This window comes from Equus quagga, chromosome 11 (genome assembly GCF_021613505.1).
Source record: "Equus quagga isolate Etosha38 chromosome 11, UCLA_HA_Equagga_1.0, whole genome shotgun sequence".
Lineage (NCBI taxonomy): Eukaryota > Metazoa > Chordata > Mammalia > Perissodactyla > Equidae > Equus > Equus quagga.
This window is the reverse complement of record NC_060277.1, coordinates 73,224,204-73,239,925: the sequence shown is the minus strand read 5'-3', so window position 1 is coordinate 73,239,925 and position 15,722 is coordinate 73,224,204. Positions and strand designations below refer to the sequence as shown.

General features: G+C 36.8%; 1 protein-coding gene across 1 annotated transcript in view; it reads left to right on the top strand.

Moving 5' to 3' along the window:
• The window catches only part of EFCAB5 (EF-hand calcium binding domain 5), a 143,131-nt gene that overhangs the window by 67,548 nt on the left and 59,861 nt on the right, over positions 1–15,722 (top strand). The window contains exon 9 of the mRNA XM_046675528.1: positions 7,744–7,899. Coding sequence (XP_046531484.1) covers positions 7,744–7,899 — 156 coding nt within the window. The remainder of the gene's footprint in view (positions 1–7,743; positions 7,900–15,722) is intronic.

Genomic DNA, 15,722 nt, shown 5'->3' with positions numbered 1-15,722 from the left:
GTGGTTAAAATGACAAGACTATCTTTGTTTTTGGTATTTTCCTTCCCTTTATCTTTAATGTTATACTTGAATATTTGCTAACCTGTTCTGATGTATAGCTACAATTGTCTGATTTTGTCTTCCTATTTATCTCCCTAATCCATGCCTTATAACCCGTTTCTCCCTTTTTCTTTTTCAGATATGAGGGCGTTTTTGAGGATTTCTTATAGTGGGGTCTTGTGGCTATGGACCCCCTTAGCTTTTGCTTATCTGGGAACCTTTCTATTTCTCCATCATATCTGAAGGATATTTTTGCTGGATAGGGTATTCTTGGCTGAAAGTTTTTGTCTTTCAAAGATTTGAATTTGTCTTTCCAGTCTCTCCTAGCTTGTAAGGTTTCTGCAGAGAAATCTGCTGAAAGCCTGATAGGGGTTCCTTTTAGGTTATTTTCTTCTATCTTGCTGCCCTCAGTATTTTTTCTTTGTCATTTACTTTTGCCAGTTTTGCTACTGTATGCCTTGCAGTAAGTCTTTTTACATTGACTGTTTAGGAGATCTGATACTTCTTTCACATAGATTTCCATCTCCTTCCCCAGGTTTGGGAAGTTCTCTGCTATTACTTCTTTGAACAAGCTTTCTGCTCCATTCTCCTTCTCTTCTCCCTCTTGAATACCTGTAATTCTTATGTTGCATTTCCTAATTGAGTCAGATATTTCTCAGAGACTTTCTTCATTTCTTTTTAGTCTTAGTTCTCTCTCCTCCTCTATCTGGAGCATTTCAATATGTCTATCCTTGATTAAGGCTGATTCGCTCCTCTGTGATGTCCACTCGAGCATTCAGGGAATTATTTTGTTTTATCTCGTTGATTATATTTTTCATCTCCAATATTTCTGATTGATTCAATCTCTTTTGTGAAGTAGCTCCTGAACTTGTTGAATTGTTTCCCTACATTCTCTTTTAACTCATTGAGTTTTTTTTAAAAGACTTTTATTTTTCCTTTTTCTCCCCAATGCTCCCAGTACACAGTTGTATATTTTTAGTTGTGGGTCCTTCTAGTTGTGGCATGTGGGATGCTGCCTCAGCATGGCTTGATGAGTGGTGCTATGTCCATGCCCAGGATCCAAACTGGTGAAACCCTAGGCCACCAAAGTGGAGCACACAAACTTAACTACTCAGCCATGGGGCCTGTCCCTTATTGAGTTTTTTGATGATAGCTATTTTGAATTCTCTGTCATTTAGATTACATATTTCTGTGTCTTCAGTACTGATTTCTGGGTACTTGTCATTTTCTCTCCAGTCTGGAGATTTAATATAATTTTTGATACTGCTATGGGGCATGGGCTTGTTCTTTCTCATCCTGGTATTATTTGGTCGCAGTTACAACCTATTGCCACTGGGTGGGGGTCAAGAGGCACATATTCTGAACCCTCTGCATTCTGCTGGGATCCCAGGCACTGGAGCCAGTGGCCGGGTGGTGGGGGGACAGGCAGGGTGCTTTATTCTGAGTGCTCTGGCTGGCTTGCTTGCTCTGCTCTTACTGTCTGCTCTCCTGAGGTGTTGGCTTGATAAAATCACCCCCCACTATAGCTTTCACCTCTGTAGGGGGCTTCTCCTTAGGCTGTGAGGGACCTTGGGGATATTTGATGTTCCTGAAAATGGGTGTCCCCTCCCCCATTCTGTCCCTCTCAGAGGCCACATGCAGTCCCAGATGGCAGTCTTTTGGGGAGGGAGTGAAGTTTTCTCTTACCCTGTTCCACCTCCTCCAAGAGGTGCTCCAGCCTCTCCACCCTCCTACATATGGCTGCATGGGTGTCTCAGACATCTTTTGTGTTGTGTGGATGCCCTCTGTTGGAGTTTGAGTGTCTTTTTCGTTGTATCGTGGAGGTGTGAGGTTGCCAGGAAAAGTCACTCTGCCATGATGCTGATGTCACTCCTTTAGTTAACTTTTTAGGAGGATTCTTTTTAAAATTTCCTGAACTTTTTGAGCTCTACAAATTCCCTTAGTTTTGATAAAGAATTTTCTAATAATCTGTTTCAAGAGAAGTCTGAGAGATAAGCATGTCTAAGTTTTCCATGGTATGTCTTAAGGCAAATGTTACCTTGAGTTGTTAAAGGACCCATAGTTTTTTAAATGCCAGTCCCACAGATGGCTGTGTGCCCACCTCCAAAATGTTTCTGTAAGTTGATTGGTTGTTTGGAACTTGGAACCCATTTTCCAAATCCAAGCATTATTTTATATAGTGGCTGGGGTCCTTGGTTTCAATGTGCCTGAAATGGAGTTCTTAAAAAGACTATTTCTGTGGGGGAAAATGCTGTCTGAAGAAGAGAGCATCTCCATGCACTATCAGGGAAAGGAACTTTCTTATCTCTAAACCAGCTTTCTCAGACAAGAGTGAATCCTTTTAAAGGACTATTCTTTAGGGGAATGTGGCCTGCTTATCATTTCTGCTCACTCTAGGCACCAGAGTCTCAACTCAAATTGTCATTGGTGTTCACCATCCCTAGTTATCTATAACAAACATTCAGATGTTCTTTACCTTCTGATTACCTAAATACAACAAAAGGTTTGAGAATGGGTGTTTGCATACCATAGAATAAGAACTCTTTATATAGTGTGCTCTATGTGTGGTTGTCCCAATGGTATGATGATCTTTTATGTCAAAGGGTACAGATACTTACAGAGACAGTTTTTTATATAAAACATGATACAACACAGCATGCTTCCAAACAGAGATTCTCCAAAGTTCACCACAGGGATTAGACCATTGGCATGGATCAAGATATAGGGTTTCAAAGCTTCCTGGTTTGCCTGGGACTAAGAGATTTTCCAGAACATGGGACTTTCAGTGATAAAACCGAGAAAGTACCAAAGTGAGGCTGTTGGTCACCCTGATTGAGGACTTTACTTTGCTCTGCTTTGACCTTAACTCCCACCTGATTATTGTTGAGCCTCTGACTACACATGTATCTGCTCACCAAGGGCAAGTGAAAACAACCCAACACCCTCCTGTTTACTGTGGAACTGGGTAAAGCGAAGGTCAGTTTCTCAGGAGCATCCTTCAGTAGGCCTAGGCTTTAAGCAGTCTGAGGTCTGCACCTGAATTATATAATGGGTTTTAGAATAATTATATGCAAAAACTACAGATACTCTACAGTGGGATTCAGATAGTAACTTTTGACTCTGCCATACCGAGGAACTGCTACATCCCTTGACCAGGGGTAAATAAGGGGCAGGCCTCGCCTGGATTCTCTTCTTTGGGACTCATTCTGTTCTTGCTCCATAGTGGTCTGCTTTGAGATGGTCACTTCCTTAGGCTTGATTGTTTTATATCAATTGCACAGTCTGAGGCCTTCAAACTAACATGGCTCAAAGTTTAAATCTTAAATAGAAAGGCTCCATCAACTGTACCCAAAGATTGTGTCTTTCCTTTAACATATTCTGCTAAGTCCACAGTGTGCATTTCCCCCAAAATGGTATATATCTGAATTGCTTTCTATTTTGTCCCTAGCTCAGCTGCATTTTGTATTTTCGTTTGTTTCATTTTGCTGATTTTGTTTTTCATGTGCTTTGAGCTGTGACGGGAAGGGCAGAATAAGGAAGAATGATGGCTTTGGAGGAGGTAGAGGCAGCAATATGCTGTGAAACTACATGAGGAAACCTTGGGGGGAAATGAGATAATTTTAAACCAGGGAAATGGGAGGGCCTGTAGTAAACTAACCTCCAAGTTGGTGTGTGTTCCTAGATGGTCTTCAACTGTAAGAAACACATAAATCAAGGTACTGCCTGATCAGCAATTCCTTATTGTTTGTATTAGTTTGCTGGGGCTGCCAATAAAGCACCATAGATGGGATGACTTAAATATCAGAAATTTAATTTCTCACAGTTCTGTAGGCCAGAAATCTGAGACAAGGTGTCAGCAGGGTTGGTTTCTTCTGAGGATCTCTTTCCTTGGCTTGTAAATGGCCATCTTCTCCCTTCTCCCAAGCCTTCCCCTTCCCCCAAGTCTCACACGGTCTTCCCTCTGTACATATCTGTGTCTAAATTTCCTCTTCTTATATGGACACTAGCCATATTAGATTAGGGCCCACCTTAATGACCTCATTTTAGTTTAATTACCTTTTTTTGTTTTAAAGATTTTTTACTTTTCCGTTTTCTCCCCCAAAGCCCCCCAGTACATAGTTGTATATTCTAGTTGTAGGTCCTTCTGGCTCTGCTATGTGGGACACAGCCTCAACGTGGCCTGATGAGCGGTGCCGTGTCCACACCCAGGACCCAAACCCAGGAAACCCTGGGTCACTAAAGCAGAGCGCACGAACTTAACCACTCGACCACGGGGCCGGCCCCTAATTACCATTTTTGAAGACCCTATCGCAAAGTACAGCTGTGTTCCGAGGTACTGAGTCCTTCAACATGTGAATTGGGGGTTGGTGGGGTAACAGCTCAGCCCATAACATTGCCTAAACTACCTTTCATCGGTAGAGATAAAACTGTGTTTTTCAGTCTGTCACATTTATTATTATTGGAAATTAAATGAGGCTTTTGATCAAGTTTGTTAAGCAAAGTTTTAAAAAATCAAGAGTTAAAATAATTTCTGCTTTGTTGAAAGTATAATTAGTGTACGTTGTTCCCTGTCTGAGACTAGAAAGCTAATTTTATGCCCAAATGCTATATGAACACACCACTTCTTCAAGGATAGATAGCAAATATAATCTGTGTATTTCAATATTCTCTAGTCCTTGTTTGCAGACATTCCTAAAAACTATTTACTACCAGGGCTTACAAATACAGTTTGTACGTTAATACCTAAGAAAGATAGTTTCCAAACATAGTTTTCTTTCTATTGCTCTTATATCACCCACTTCATCAACTCTCCAGTATGTCTACAGTTAAATGTGTGAATCTCAGTGGCCCAGAGCTGTAGAAGCTAACAGTAGTTATCGACCTCTTAAATGTGACATTTACCACATTCTCAACATTTTGGTTTTCAAGCCAGAAGGGAAAAGCCCAAAATTCATTACATTAGGATCCAGTACATAGCGACAACTTGATTAAGTATGGTTCAAATATTTAACAGCTCTGTGAAGGATATTAGTAGTTAATTGTATCTTAAATTAATCTAAGCAATCATTTCAAGGTTTCTGGATATTAATTAATTCATTCCTTGGGAAGATATGAAAACATAAACCCTACCAGGTGTTTTCACTTTTTCTCTTTTTACAAGAGACATCAGCAAACATTTAGTTGTTGTATTTGCAATTTGATTTGTAGTTGGCAACTGGTAGTCTCTATGTCATATAGCCCATGCTTACAGAACATGCCCACTCGGAAAACCCATAGGCTATAAATCCAGAATGTTGAAGTGTCTCTTGGAGAAACAGTTAAAACTAATCCTTGATTTAATAGCATTCTTACAGCCAGAAAACTCATATGGCTTTGAGGTCAGTTCCCAAAATCTTAATATAAAACAGGATGATTCTTTCCATGAATTAGTAGGGATTTTTTCAGCATTAGAGAATTGAACCACAATATTGCCAGAAAATGTCAATTATTCAATAATTCTACCTTATCAGTAATTTAGAAAAATATCTGCTATTCAAGCAAAAAGTGATATGGATCAAACAACAGAATCTTAGGATACTGGAATAATTAGGATCAGTTATCTCAGATCATCTAGTTCAACAGTTCTCAAACTTCAGTGAGCATAAGAATCACCCAGAGGACTTTTTAAAACATAGATTCTGGGTCCCACCCTCAGAGTTTCTGTTTCAGTAGGTCTAGAGTAGGGCCCCCAAATTTGCATTTCTAACAAGCTCTAAGGTGATGCTCTCAGAGCTTCTAACAAGCTCTTGGGTGATGTGGTCAAGGTATCATACTTTGAGAACCACTAATCTCATTGGGTTTTTCCTTCTGAATATAGATGTGATGAAATACCTATACTCTGTACACAGGATTCTCTTCATGACCCAATGAGATAGCTACTGCGATATACATATCACAAATGAAGAAACTGGGAAGTTCAGTGACTCACCCAAGGTTACTTGGCTAGTAAATATGGGAACTGGGATTTGAACCCAGACAGGCTCCAAAATGTGAGTTCTTAACCGTTATACTATTCTGCTTCCCAAGGTAACAGATAAGAACTTAACAGTGCTCATTGATTCGTTAAGAATAATGACAGTTAGGTGGTTTAGGTAGCTAAGGAAACTAAATATTTAGAAAAGCTCTTTTGCTCTGCTTTAAATTTTCCTCTTTTTATCTCTAAGCCAGTTGAATAATGGTTTATGAGTCATTAGCATGAATTCAAGCCTAATGTATCTCTTACATAGTACATTCTAAATTAGCCTAGATGATATAAATGAGGAAGTGAAATATTGACTGTATACTTCATTTCGAAAATTATGTCAATGAAATATGCCAACAAAATCTTCCATTTTAAACAAGCTGTGTTAGTTACTATTCTTTAGTTGCAAGAAACAGAAACCAACCTGAGCTATCATAGCTGAAAATGAAATGTGCCGAATCCAAGGGAAGGAATATAATCTGGCTTCAGGAAGAGACTAGAACGGGGACTCTTTTCTGTTTCAAGACTCTTTCCTCTCTGCTTCCTAGTTCATCTGTCTCTATGTACAGACTTTCTCTGCATCCTCAGTTCACATGAGGAATTTTGCCACCCAACAGCTCTTAAGTTTACTTTCCCAGGTCCGGCCCCTCTCAGAGGCCAACTGGCCATTCCCAAGTCTTTATTCCCAGTTCCCAACAGAGAGACTCTGAATAGCTTTGTTTAGGTTAAGTATCTTCCTCTGGTCCAATCATTTATGACTACAGAAGTAGGGTCATTCAGTACAAATTTCACTACCGGTACAAATTTGGCTATCATTATGCTTGTGGCAGAGGAGAAAATCATTGACTTGTGAATGATGCTAATGCTTCAAGAGGAGTCCACTGAGAAACTCTTCCAGTGTGTGATCCATTTCTCTCTATCACAAGATATTATAGTCAGGTGTATATCAAGAATGTATTGTTCTTGACCTATCAAATCAGCAAAACCTAGAAGGCAATACACACTGGTGGTGAGGCTGAGGAGAAATAGCCACTCATACATTAGTGTTGGGAGCACAAAAGGGTACATGCCCGATGTCAGAACCTACCAAAAATATAGGTGCATTTACCTTCTAAGCTAGAAAACCCACTTCTGGGAATCTATTCAACAGGGATCAAGAGAAATTACCCAAGAGTGTAGATGTTTTCAGACTCTACACTTTGAAAAGAAAAATAAATCATAGACAAAGGATACCTTGTTGCAATATCAGAAGACAAAAAACCCACCCACAATCCCCATCCCTTACTCTCCAATAGGTAAATGTAGCCAGTCTTGGAAAACACATGGTTTTATGGGCCATACATCAAAAGAAAAACTGCATTTAATTTTTAGAACTATTAATTTACAGGCAACATTTTATGACTGCTGCTGCTTCATACTGTGAGGTAAAAAGTCTGCCCTATATAATACTGATGTGATCTAGAGGGAAATTGCTCCCAAAGTATCTAGTCTCACTGGTACATGGTGTTGGGGACTGTATTGATCATCTCTCTCTGCAGCACGGCCTATAGAATAGCACTAACATGAAAGTGCTGTATCTAAGCGACAAGCAGATGATATGGAAAAAAAAATTGCAGCCAATAATTTCGTGCACATGACTGAATCTTTGGGAAAATCCAAGAGCATGGTTTTAAATCAATCATTTATCCTCTTTTTCTCTGCAGTATATCTCTTCATACATTGCAGACTTTAAAAGTGAAATGTTTGAGGAACTCCTTAAGCACCTTTGCCACTGTGCAGATGAATTCCGGGAGATCATAAAAACTAACATGCAGAGGCAGATGTTTGTTGAGCTCTTCCTGCATTGTGACCATGGAAAGGTAGGGTAAGACCCTTAAAGCAGTGCTTCTTCAACTATTTGTCGTGAAGGACCAGTTTATATGTTGTTGTTCTTGATGGTGATGTTTTAAATTTCTCTGTTGTAGACTGATACTCAATGAAAATGGATTACTAGGGGAAAAAAGGACTTTCGGAATACAATCCACATTTTTTTATTATCAGATTAAAATCTGACATTATCTTTATTACTGATTTATTACTTTCTCAAATTGCTGTAACATTTTCTAGATGCTATTCTCAACTTCTGTACCTTTCTCATCACAGACTGGTAGCAGCCTACAGAACGTACCTGGCGTGGCACTGCATTTCACGATGTAACTTGTCTCCAAATCTCTTTCCCATTCTTAAAAATGGGTTGCTTAATATTGTTTTTGTTTACTCTCTTTGCTGGTGGCTTCGTCTAGAAAAGAGCTGCTGGGAATAAAAAGCCTGCCACGTTTTATTATGCTGCCTCTTAAAAACAAGAAAAGTTTGTACCAAGAAGTATTCCTAAGAATGGTATTTGGGAGGACACTAATGTGCCAGGATATCAAATGGATTTGAAAAAATAGATGTAAACTTTACTAAAATATATTTGTTTATGAACTTTATATTTATTTGTTTGTATCCCCATGTTCCAGAAAAGTTTAAGGAAGCTTACAAGAATAGATAAAGTGCAAGAGGAACATAAATTAAAAGTAGGGTGAAAGAAGAAAAAACTAAGAGAGAGGGTACTAAATAAAGCTGGGAACAAAGCCCAAAATGCATATCATAATAACCTAAATATTTGTTCTGAGTCATCTACAAGTTTGACTCAAAGCTTCCTAGCAGTGAATGTGAAAAGCGAAATATGACCAAACACTCTATCAACAATGTTTATGAGATAAATATAAACTGGTGGAAGAAGTACAGAAATGTGGGGTTCAAAGTATAGTCAGGAGTTTCTTCTGGAAGTGTTCATTAAAGGCGCCCTATATGGTGAAATGAACATCCTTTATGGTGCTCTTATAATAAACGAAACAACGACTTTCTTAAGGCAGTTTCCTATAACCACCTTAAGTGTAGGCAAATGATAGTGCCCATGACTGCAATTCAGAAAATGCAATTCTTAAAGGAGCCAATGTATTGCAGACTGGGTTCTTAGATCCCTGCTAATTTGGCTTAAATCAGGAATATATTTTACAAAATCTGAAATGTCTATGGGTCTTTCAGGCAATCTTCCTTGAATATTGCTTCTTTTAACAAAGCTTATAATAAATATTGGGTGACCTAGGGGTCAAGATTTTACCCCCTGGTAAATGCCTGGAGAATAACTATTCTCTGTTCGCTAATTTCATACCAACTCATGTGCAATAACAAACATAGTGGGGTAATATTTAGAGGAATTAACTGAGGTTTTCTTGTACTTCTTGTTTTTCTTCCCAGCATTTAAACAGTAGTCTTGTGCTAATTTTGGAGGGAGGGTAGATGCAGTCTACCTTCTGTGCAGTCTAGATAGATGCAGTCTAGATAGATGCAGTCTAGAATAAAGAAGTTAATTGAGTTTCTGAAAATTTTTAACCAGTAGCTGAGACAAGAGTTCAAAAGCCTATACCTTCGGGGCTGGCCCCGTGGCCGAGCGGTTAAGTTCGCGCGCTCCGCTGCAGGCGGCCCAGTGTTTCGTTGGTTCGAATCCTGGGCGCGGACATGACACTGCTCATCAAACCACGCTGAGGCAGCGTCCCACATGCCACAACTAGAAGGACCCACAACAAAGAATATACAACTATGTACCGGGGGGCTTTGGGAAGAAAAAGGAAAAAATAAAAAAAAATCTTTAAAAAAAAAAAAAAAAAGCCTATACCTTCAATTGAAAATTCTGGGCTCTTGAGAAAGAATGGAGAATCAGAGCAAGGAAGAATGCAAAATATGACATCAAAGCACTTTTTCTATTACTGGGGAATTATGACCAGCTGATGGGAGAAGAAGATTGGAGGGGATGTGACTAGGGCTTAGAGGTTGTCTGAGTCCCTAAGAATTAGTATCTGGTTCCCAACTCCTGGGCCCCAATCAGAGTTGGAGGTTGAAGGCAACATTATAGACACTCTCAGAAATTCCAAGTAGGTTGAAGAGAAATTAAGAGCATCGGGGCTTATGCTTCATTTCTTGGGTGTAGCTCAGAGACTGCAAGCTTCATAGAGAAGTTCTGAATCCAACATGGCACTAAAGAGGAAGGGTAGCTGCTACAGAAAGAGGGCTCTAGTGAGATAGGTCTGAGGGTAGTTCCATTCCTGTGGCTAGAGGAAAGGTGAGGGGTGTTCCTAAATACATGTGGGTGAAGCAGAGTGGGTATACAGAGAATATGGCAGTTAAAGTTCTGGGAGTGCCCCCAGGAAGATACCTGGGGTTGGGACAAAGAGAACCATGGGAGTGAACAGCAAACACCAAAACAAAACTTCCAAATGACTCAGTGGGATGAACTCCATATGGTCACAGTCAACAACTGCTATGGTTGGCATTGCACTAAATTCCCCTTTCTTTGATGGTGGGATATTTTATAAGCCCCAAAGAAAAATGGGCAAAAGATATGAATACACAATTCATGGAATCACTATATACTCAACAGATGTGCAAAAACATTTGTAAATGATAATACCTATTGCTGGTAGGGATAGAGGGAAAGTATTTTCTCAAACATTCCTGGTGAAAATTTAATAGTTACAGTATCTTTGTAAAGCAATCTGGATGTATCTATTGAAATAAAAAATACATACATCCTTCAACCACGTGATCTCATTCCTGAAATTTTTATCCCAAAGAAATAAATCACCAGAAAATAGAACATACATGTACAAGGATGATTCCTGTGGCATTCTTTATACATAAAAAGAAAAGAGAGAGACAGAGAGAGAGTAATGGAATGCTTATTTGTAGGGAGATGTTTTAAAAATTATGGTACATCTACATCTTGCAATATCATGCAACTTTTATACAAATTGCATAGATCTATACCAGTTGACTTAGAGGAATTTTTAAACATTATTATTGAGTGAAATAAGTAAAATATGGAGAAATGTGTATAATATAATCCCACTTTTGTAAAGAAAACAACGACAAAACTCATGTAGGTACATATACATAGGTACACATGTTTGTCTACCTATAGCTACGTGAGCTTAGAGAAACAATCGTAACAAAACTTGTGGTTAACTGGAATGAGGCTCAAAATCCACCGTTCAGAGTGGTCCTTAAAGACTTCTGAAGGCAGAAAGGCTTCTCTGAGATATTTATTCAATTGAAGTTTTTAGAACTAGATTTATAGCACAAAAAATGAATAGTAGATCTTAGTCAGAGGATTCTATGAAAAAAAAATACATCAGGGGCCTTGTTTTGTTGAGTGAAGAGCAATGATCTTCTAAGTGTTAATCAGGATCTGGAGTCCACAGTGCCATCCACTAGGGTCATGTTTCAGCCAATGTCCCAAATGGAACTTCTAGACATGAAAAAGAAACAATATGTGAAATTAAAACTACTACATGGGATTAGCATCAGATTAGACAATGCAGAAGAAAAGATTAGTAAACATGAAGATATAGAAATAGAAACTATCTAAGCTGAAGCAGAGAGAAAAAGAAAGAAAATATGTGGGCAGTTATAAAAGACTTCTCATTTAAAAAATTATTTCAATGATAATTTACTTTTTGAAACAAAACTAATAAAAATATATTTTGAAGTTTATAACTTGTAAAAGTAAAATGTGTGACGACAATAGCAAAAATGGTCAGTAGGAGAAAATAGAAGTAAGTTTCCTACATTAGGCATGAAGTATATAGTATTATTTGAAGGTAGACTGTGGTAAGTTAAAGATGCATAATGTTAAATCCTAGAGCAATTACTAGAAAAAAAAGAGGTATAGCTATTAAGCCAATTGTGGAGATAAACTGGAATATTAAAATATCATCAAAAGAAGGCAGGAAAAGAAGCAAAAAAATAACAACAAGTGAGAACAATAAACAAGTAGCAAGATGGTATATTTAAAGCCGACCATAATGATGATTATGATTTACATTAAATGAATATAGTCTAAACACTCCATTAAAAAGATACAGATTGTCAGGCTGGATAAAAATGTAAGAACCAATATAAAGACACAAATAGTTTAAAAGTAAAAATAAAATTATGAAAAAAGATATATTGTGGAAATACTATGAGGAAGTGGGAGTGGCTATATTAAGATCAGACAAAGAAGCCTTTAAAAAGAGCCTTCAGAACAAGGAATGTTACCAAGAATTAAGAGGGATATATTGATAAAGGGGTCAATTTGGTAAGAAGACATAATAATTCTAAGTGTGTGTGCACCCACAGCAGAGCTTCAAAATACATGAAGCAAAAAATGACTGAACTGCAATTATAGTTGGAGAATTAAACACTGCTCTCTCAGCAATTGATAGAACAAGTAGACATAAAATCAGTGAGGATATAAAACACTTGAAAAACACTGTCAACCAACTTTACCAGGAGTGTTGTAGAACATTCCACCCAACAACTGCAGAAAAACACACTTTTCAATTGCACTTGAAACATTACCAAGATGATCATATGCTATACCATGAAACAGGTCTAATAAATTCAAAAGAATTGAAATCATACTATGTGTTCTTTGACTACAGCAGAAATGAATTAGAAATCAATAACAGAAAGATAGTTGGAAAATCCTCAAATATTTAGAAATTAAATAACACACTTCCAAATAACCAATGGGACAAAAAAAATCACAGGATAAATTAAGAAATATCTTAAACTGAGTGATAATTAAAATACAACATATTAAAATTGGAGGAATGAAGCTAAAGTGGTGCTTAAAGAGAAATTTATAGCTATGAGTGCTTATATAAGAAAATAGAGGTCTAAAATCAATAATCTCAACTCTCATCTCGAAAAGCTGGAAAAAGAAAAGCAAAACCAAATAAATGAAAAGTAAGTAGAAAGAAGGAAATTATAAAGAAATGGGCAGAAATCAATGAAATAGAAAACAAAATACAACAGTGAAAATCAATAAAAACATAAGCTGTTTCTTTGAAAAGATTAATAAACCTCTAGGTAGTCTGATCAAAGAAAAAAAGAGAAGACACAAATTACTGACATCAGGAAAGAAGGAGAGGACATCATTACAGAGCCTGCAAACATTAAAAAGACAATGAGGGAACATTGTGAACAACTTTATACCAATCAATTTGCAACTTAGATTAAACGGACAAATCTCCTGAAAAATTGCCAAGTCTGACTCAAGAGGAAATAGAAAATCTGGATGCCCTTATATGCATAAAGAAATTAATGAATGCCATTAAAAATCTTTCCACAAACAAAATTCTAGGCCCAGATGATCTCACTGATGAATTCTATCAAAAATTTAAGGAAGAAATAATTCCAAACCTACAGAAAGTCTTTCAGAAAATAGAAGAGGGAACACTTCCCAACTGATTTTATGCGACTAGCATTATTCTGATATCAAAACCAGACAAAGATATTTCAAGAAAAAAAACCTATAGACTAATATCCCCTATGAACAAGACACAAAAATCTTTAAGTTAATTTTATCAAATTAGGTCAGCAATATATAAAAAAAGGTAATATATCAGGATCAAGTGGAGCTCAATCCAGGGATGAAAGGTTGTTTAATATTCAAAATTCAATCAAAGCATTCACCACATTAAGAAACTAAAAAAGAAAAACTGTATGATCATCTGATAAAATTCAACACCCATTAATGACTTTTTTAAAAAACCTGTCAGCAAACTGGAAATCAATTTTCTTTAACCTGATAAAGAGCGTCTATGAAAAACCCACAGTTATACTTAATGGTGGAAAATTTAATGATTTCCTCCTTATATCAGGGACAAGGCAAAGATGTCCACTCTCACCATTTTTATTTAACATTGTACTAGGGGTACTAGGCAGTGAAATAAAGCATGGGGGAAAAAAGGAAACTTTCTTTATTCACAGAAAATCCAAAGGAATCTATTAAAAAAGTTGAATTTACTAGGACATATACATGAATTTAGTTAAGGCTTCAGGATGTAAGGTCAATACACAAAGAGCAATTATATTTCTAAATACTAGCAGTGAACAATTGGAAGATGAAATTTTAAAATGCCATTTACATTAACATCAGGCATGTGAAATACTTAGATATAAATTGAACAAAGTATGTGGAATACCTTTAGACTGAAAACTATAAAACATTGCTGAGAGAGGTAAAAAACCTAGATAAATGGAGAAGCCATTTCTCATTTTTCTCAAAGACCATATTCATGAGTCAAAAGACTCAATATTGTTAGTTAATTCCCAAATTGACTGACAAATTCAACACAATTCCAATCCAAATATCAGTGAGCTTATTTATAGAAATTGACAAGACTAATTTTAAAATTTATATGGAATTTTAAAGGATGTATAATAGCCAAAATAACTTTGAAAAAGAAAAAAGTTGGAGGATTTACACTATCTGATTTAAGGATTTAATAAATATTTACAGAAGTCAAGACAGCATAGTATTGGTGTAAGGATAGACAAATAGATCAATGGAACCGAGTTGAGTCAGACATATAACCACATGTACATGGTCAATTGATTTTCAATGGAGGTGCCTAGGCTAGTCTTTTCAACACGTGGTGCTGGAAAAACTGACTACCAGCTGTGTGGGGAAAAATTGCACCTCAAGTTTTACCTCACACCACACATAAAAATAAGCTGAAAATGGACTTTAGACCTAAATGTATAAAGTAAAACCACAGAATTCCAGAAGAAAACAAGAACCTTAACAGGAAATTTGATAAAATGGACTTCACCAAATTAAAAAATTCTATTCTTTGAAAGACATTATTAAGAAAATGAAAGGACAACTATAGACTGGGAGAAAGTATTTGCAAAACATTTAATGACAAAAGACTTGTATCCAGAACATATAAAAGATTCCTACAGCTTAAACAGTCCAATTAAAAGTGCCATGGACATGTCAGGAAAAAGATATGTCTATGTCCAATAAGCACATGGAAATATGTTCAATATCATTAGTCATCATAGAAATGCAAATTAAAACCACAATGAGATAAAAATTACACCCACTAAAATAGCTAAAATTAAAAAGACTGATAATATAAGTGTTGGTAAAGATATGGAGCAATTAGAATTCTCATACATTGCTGTTAGGAATGGAACAACCACTTTGGAAAACAGTTCGGCAATTTCTTAAAAAGTTAGACATGCACTTACCAAATGACCAAGCAACAAGCAATTCCACTCCTAAATGTTTACCTAGGACAAATGAAATGAAATTAGAGAAATTGAAACATATGTATACTCAAAGACTTGTAGATGGATATTCTTAGCAGCCTCATTTATAACAGCTCGAACTGAAAACAACCCAAATATCCATCAACTTGTGGATAAACACATTACAGTATATCCATACAGTGGAATACTTCTCAGGAATAAAAGAGAATGAACTACTGATGCACACAATAACACTGATGAATCTCAAAAATATGCTAAGTGAAAGAAGGAAGACATAAAAGAATACATACTACATGGTTTCACTTACATGAAAATCTAGAAAAGGGAAAACTAGTCTAGAGCAATAGAAAGCACATTGGTAGTTTTCCTGGGCTATGAGTAGAGGGGACTGCTTGCAAAGGGACACAAGGGAACTTTTCGGTTTAATGAAAATGTTCTATATCTTCATTGTGGAGGTGGTTACCTGGGTGTATACATTGTCAAAAAGTATTGGACTGTACACTTAAAATTGGTGCATTTTATTGGATATAAATTTTGCTTCATTGGGAGTGAT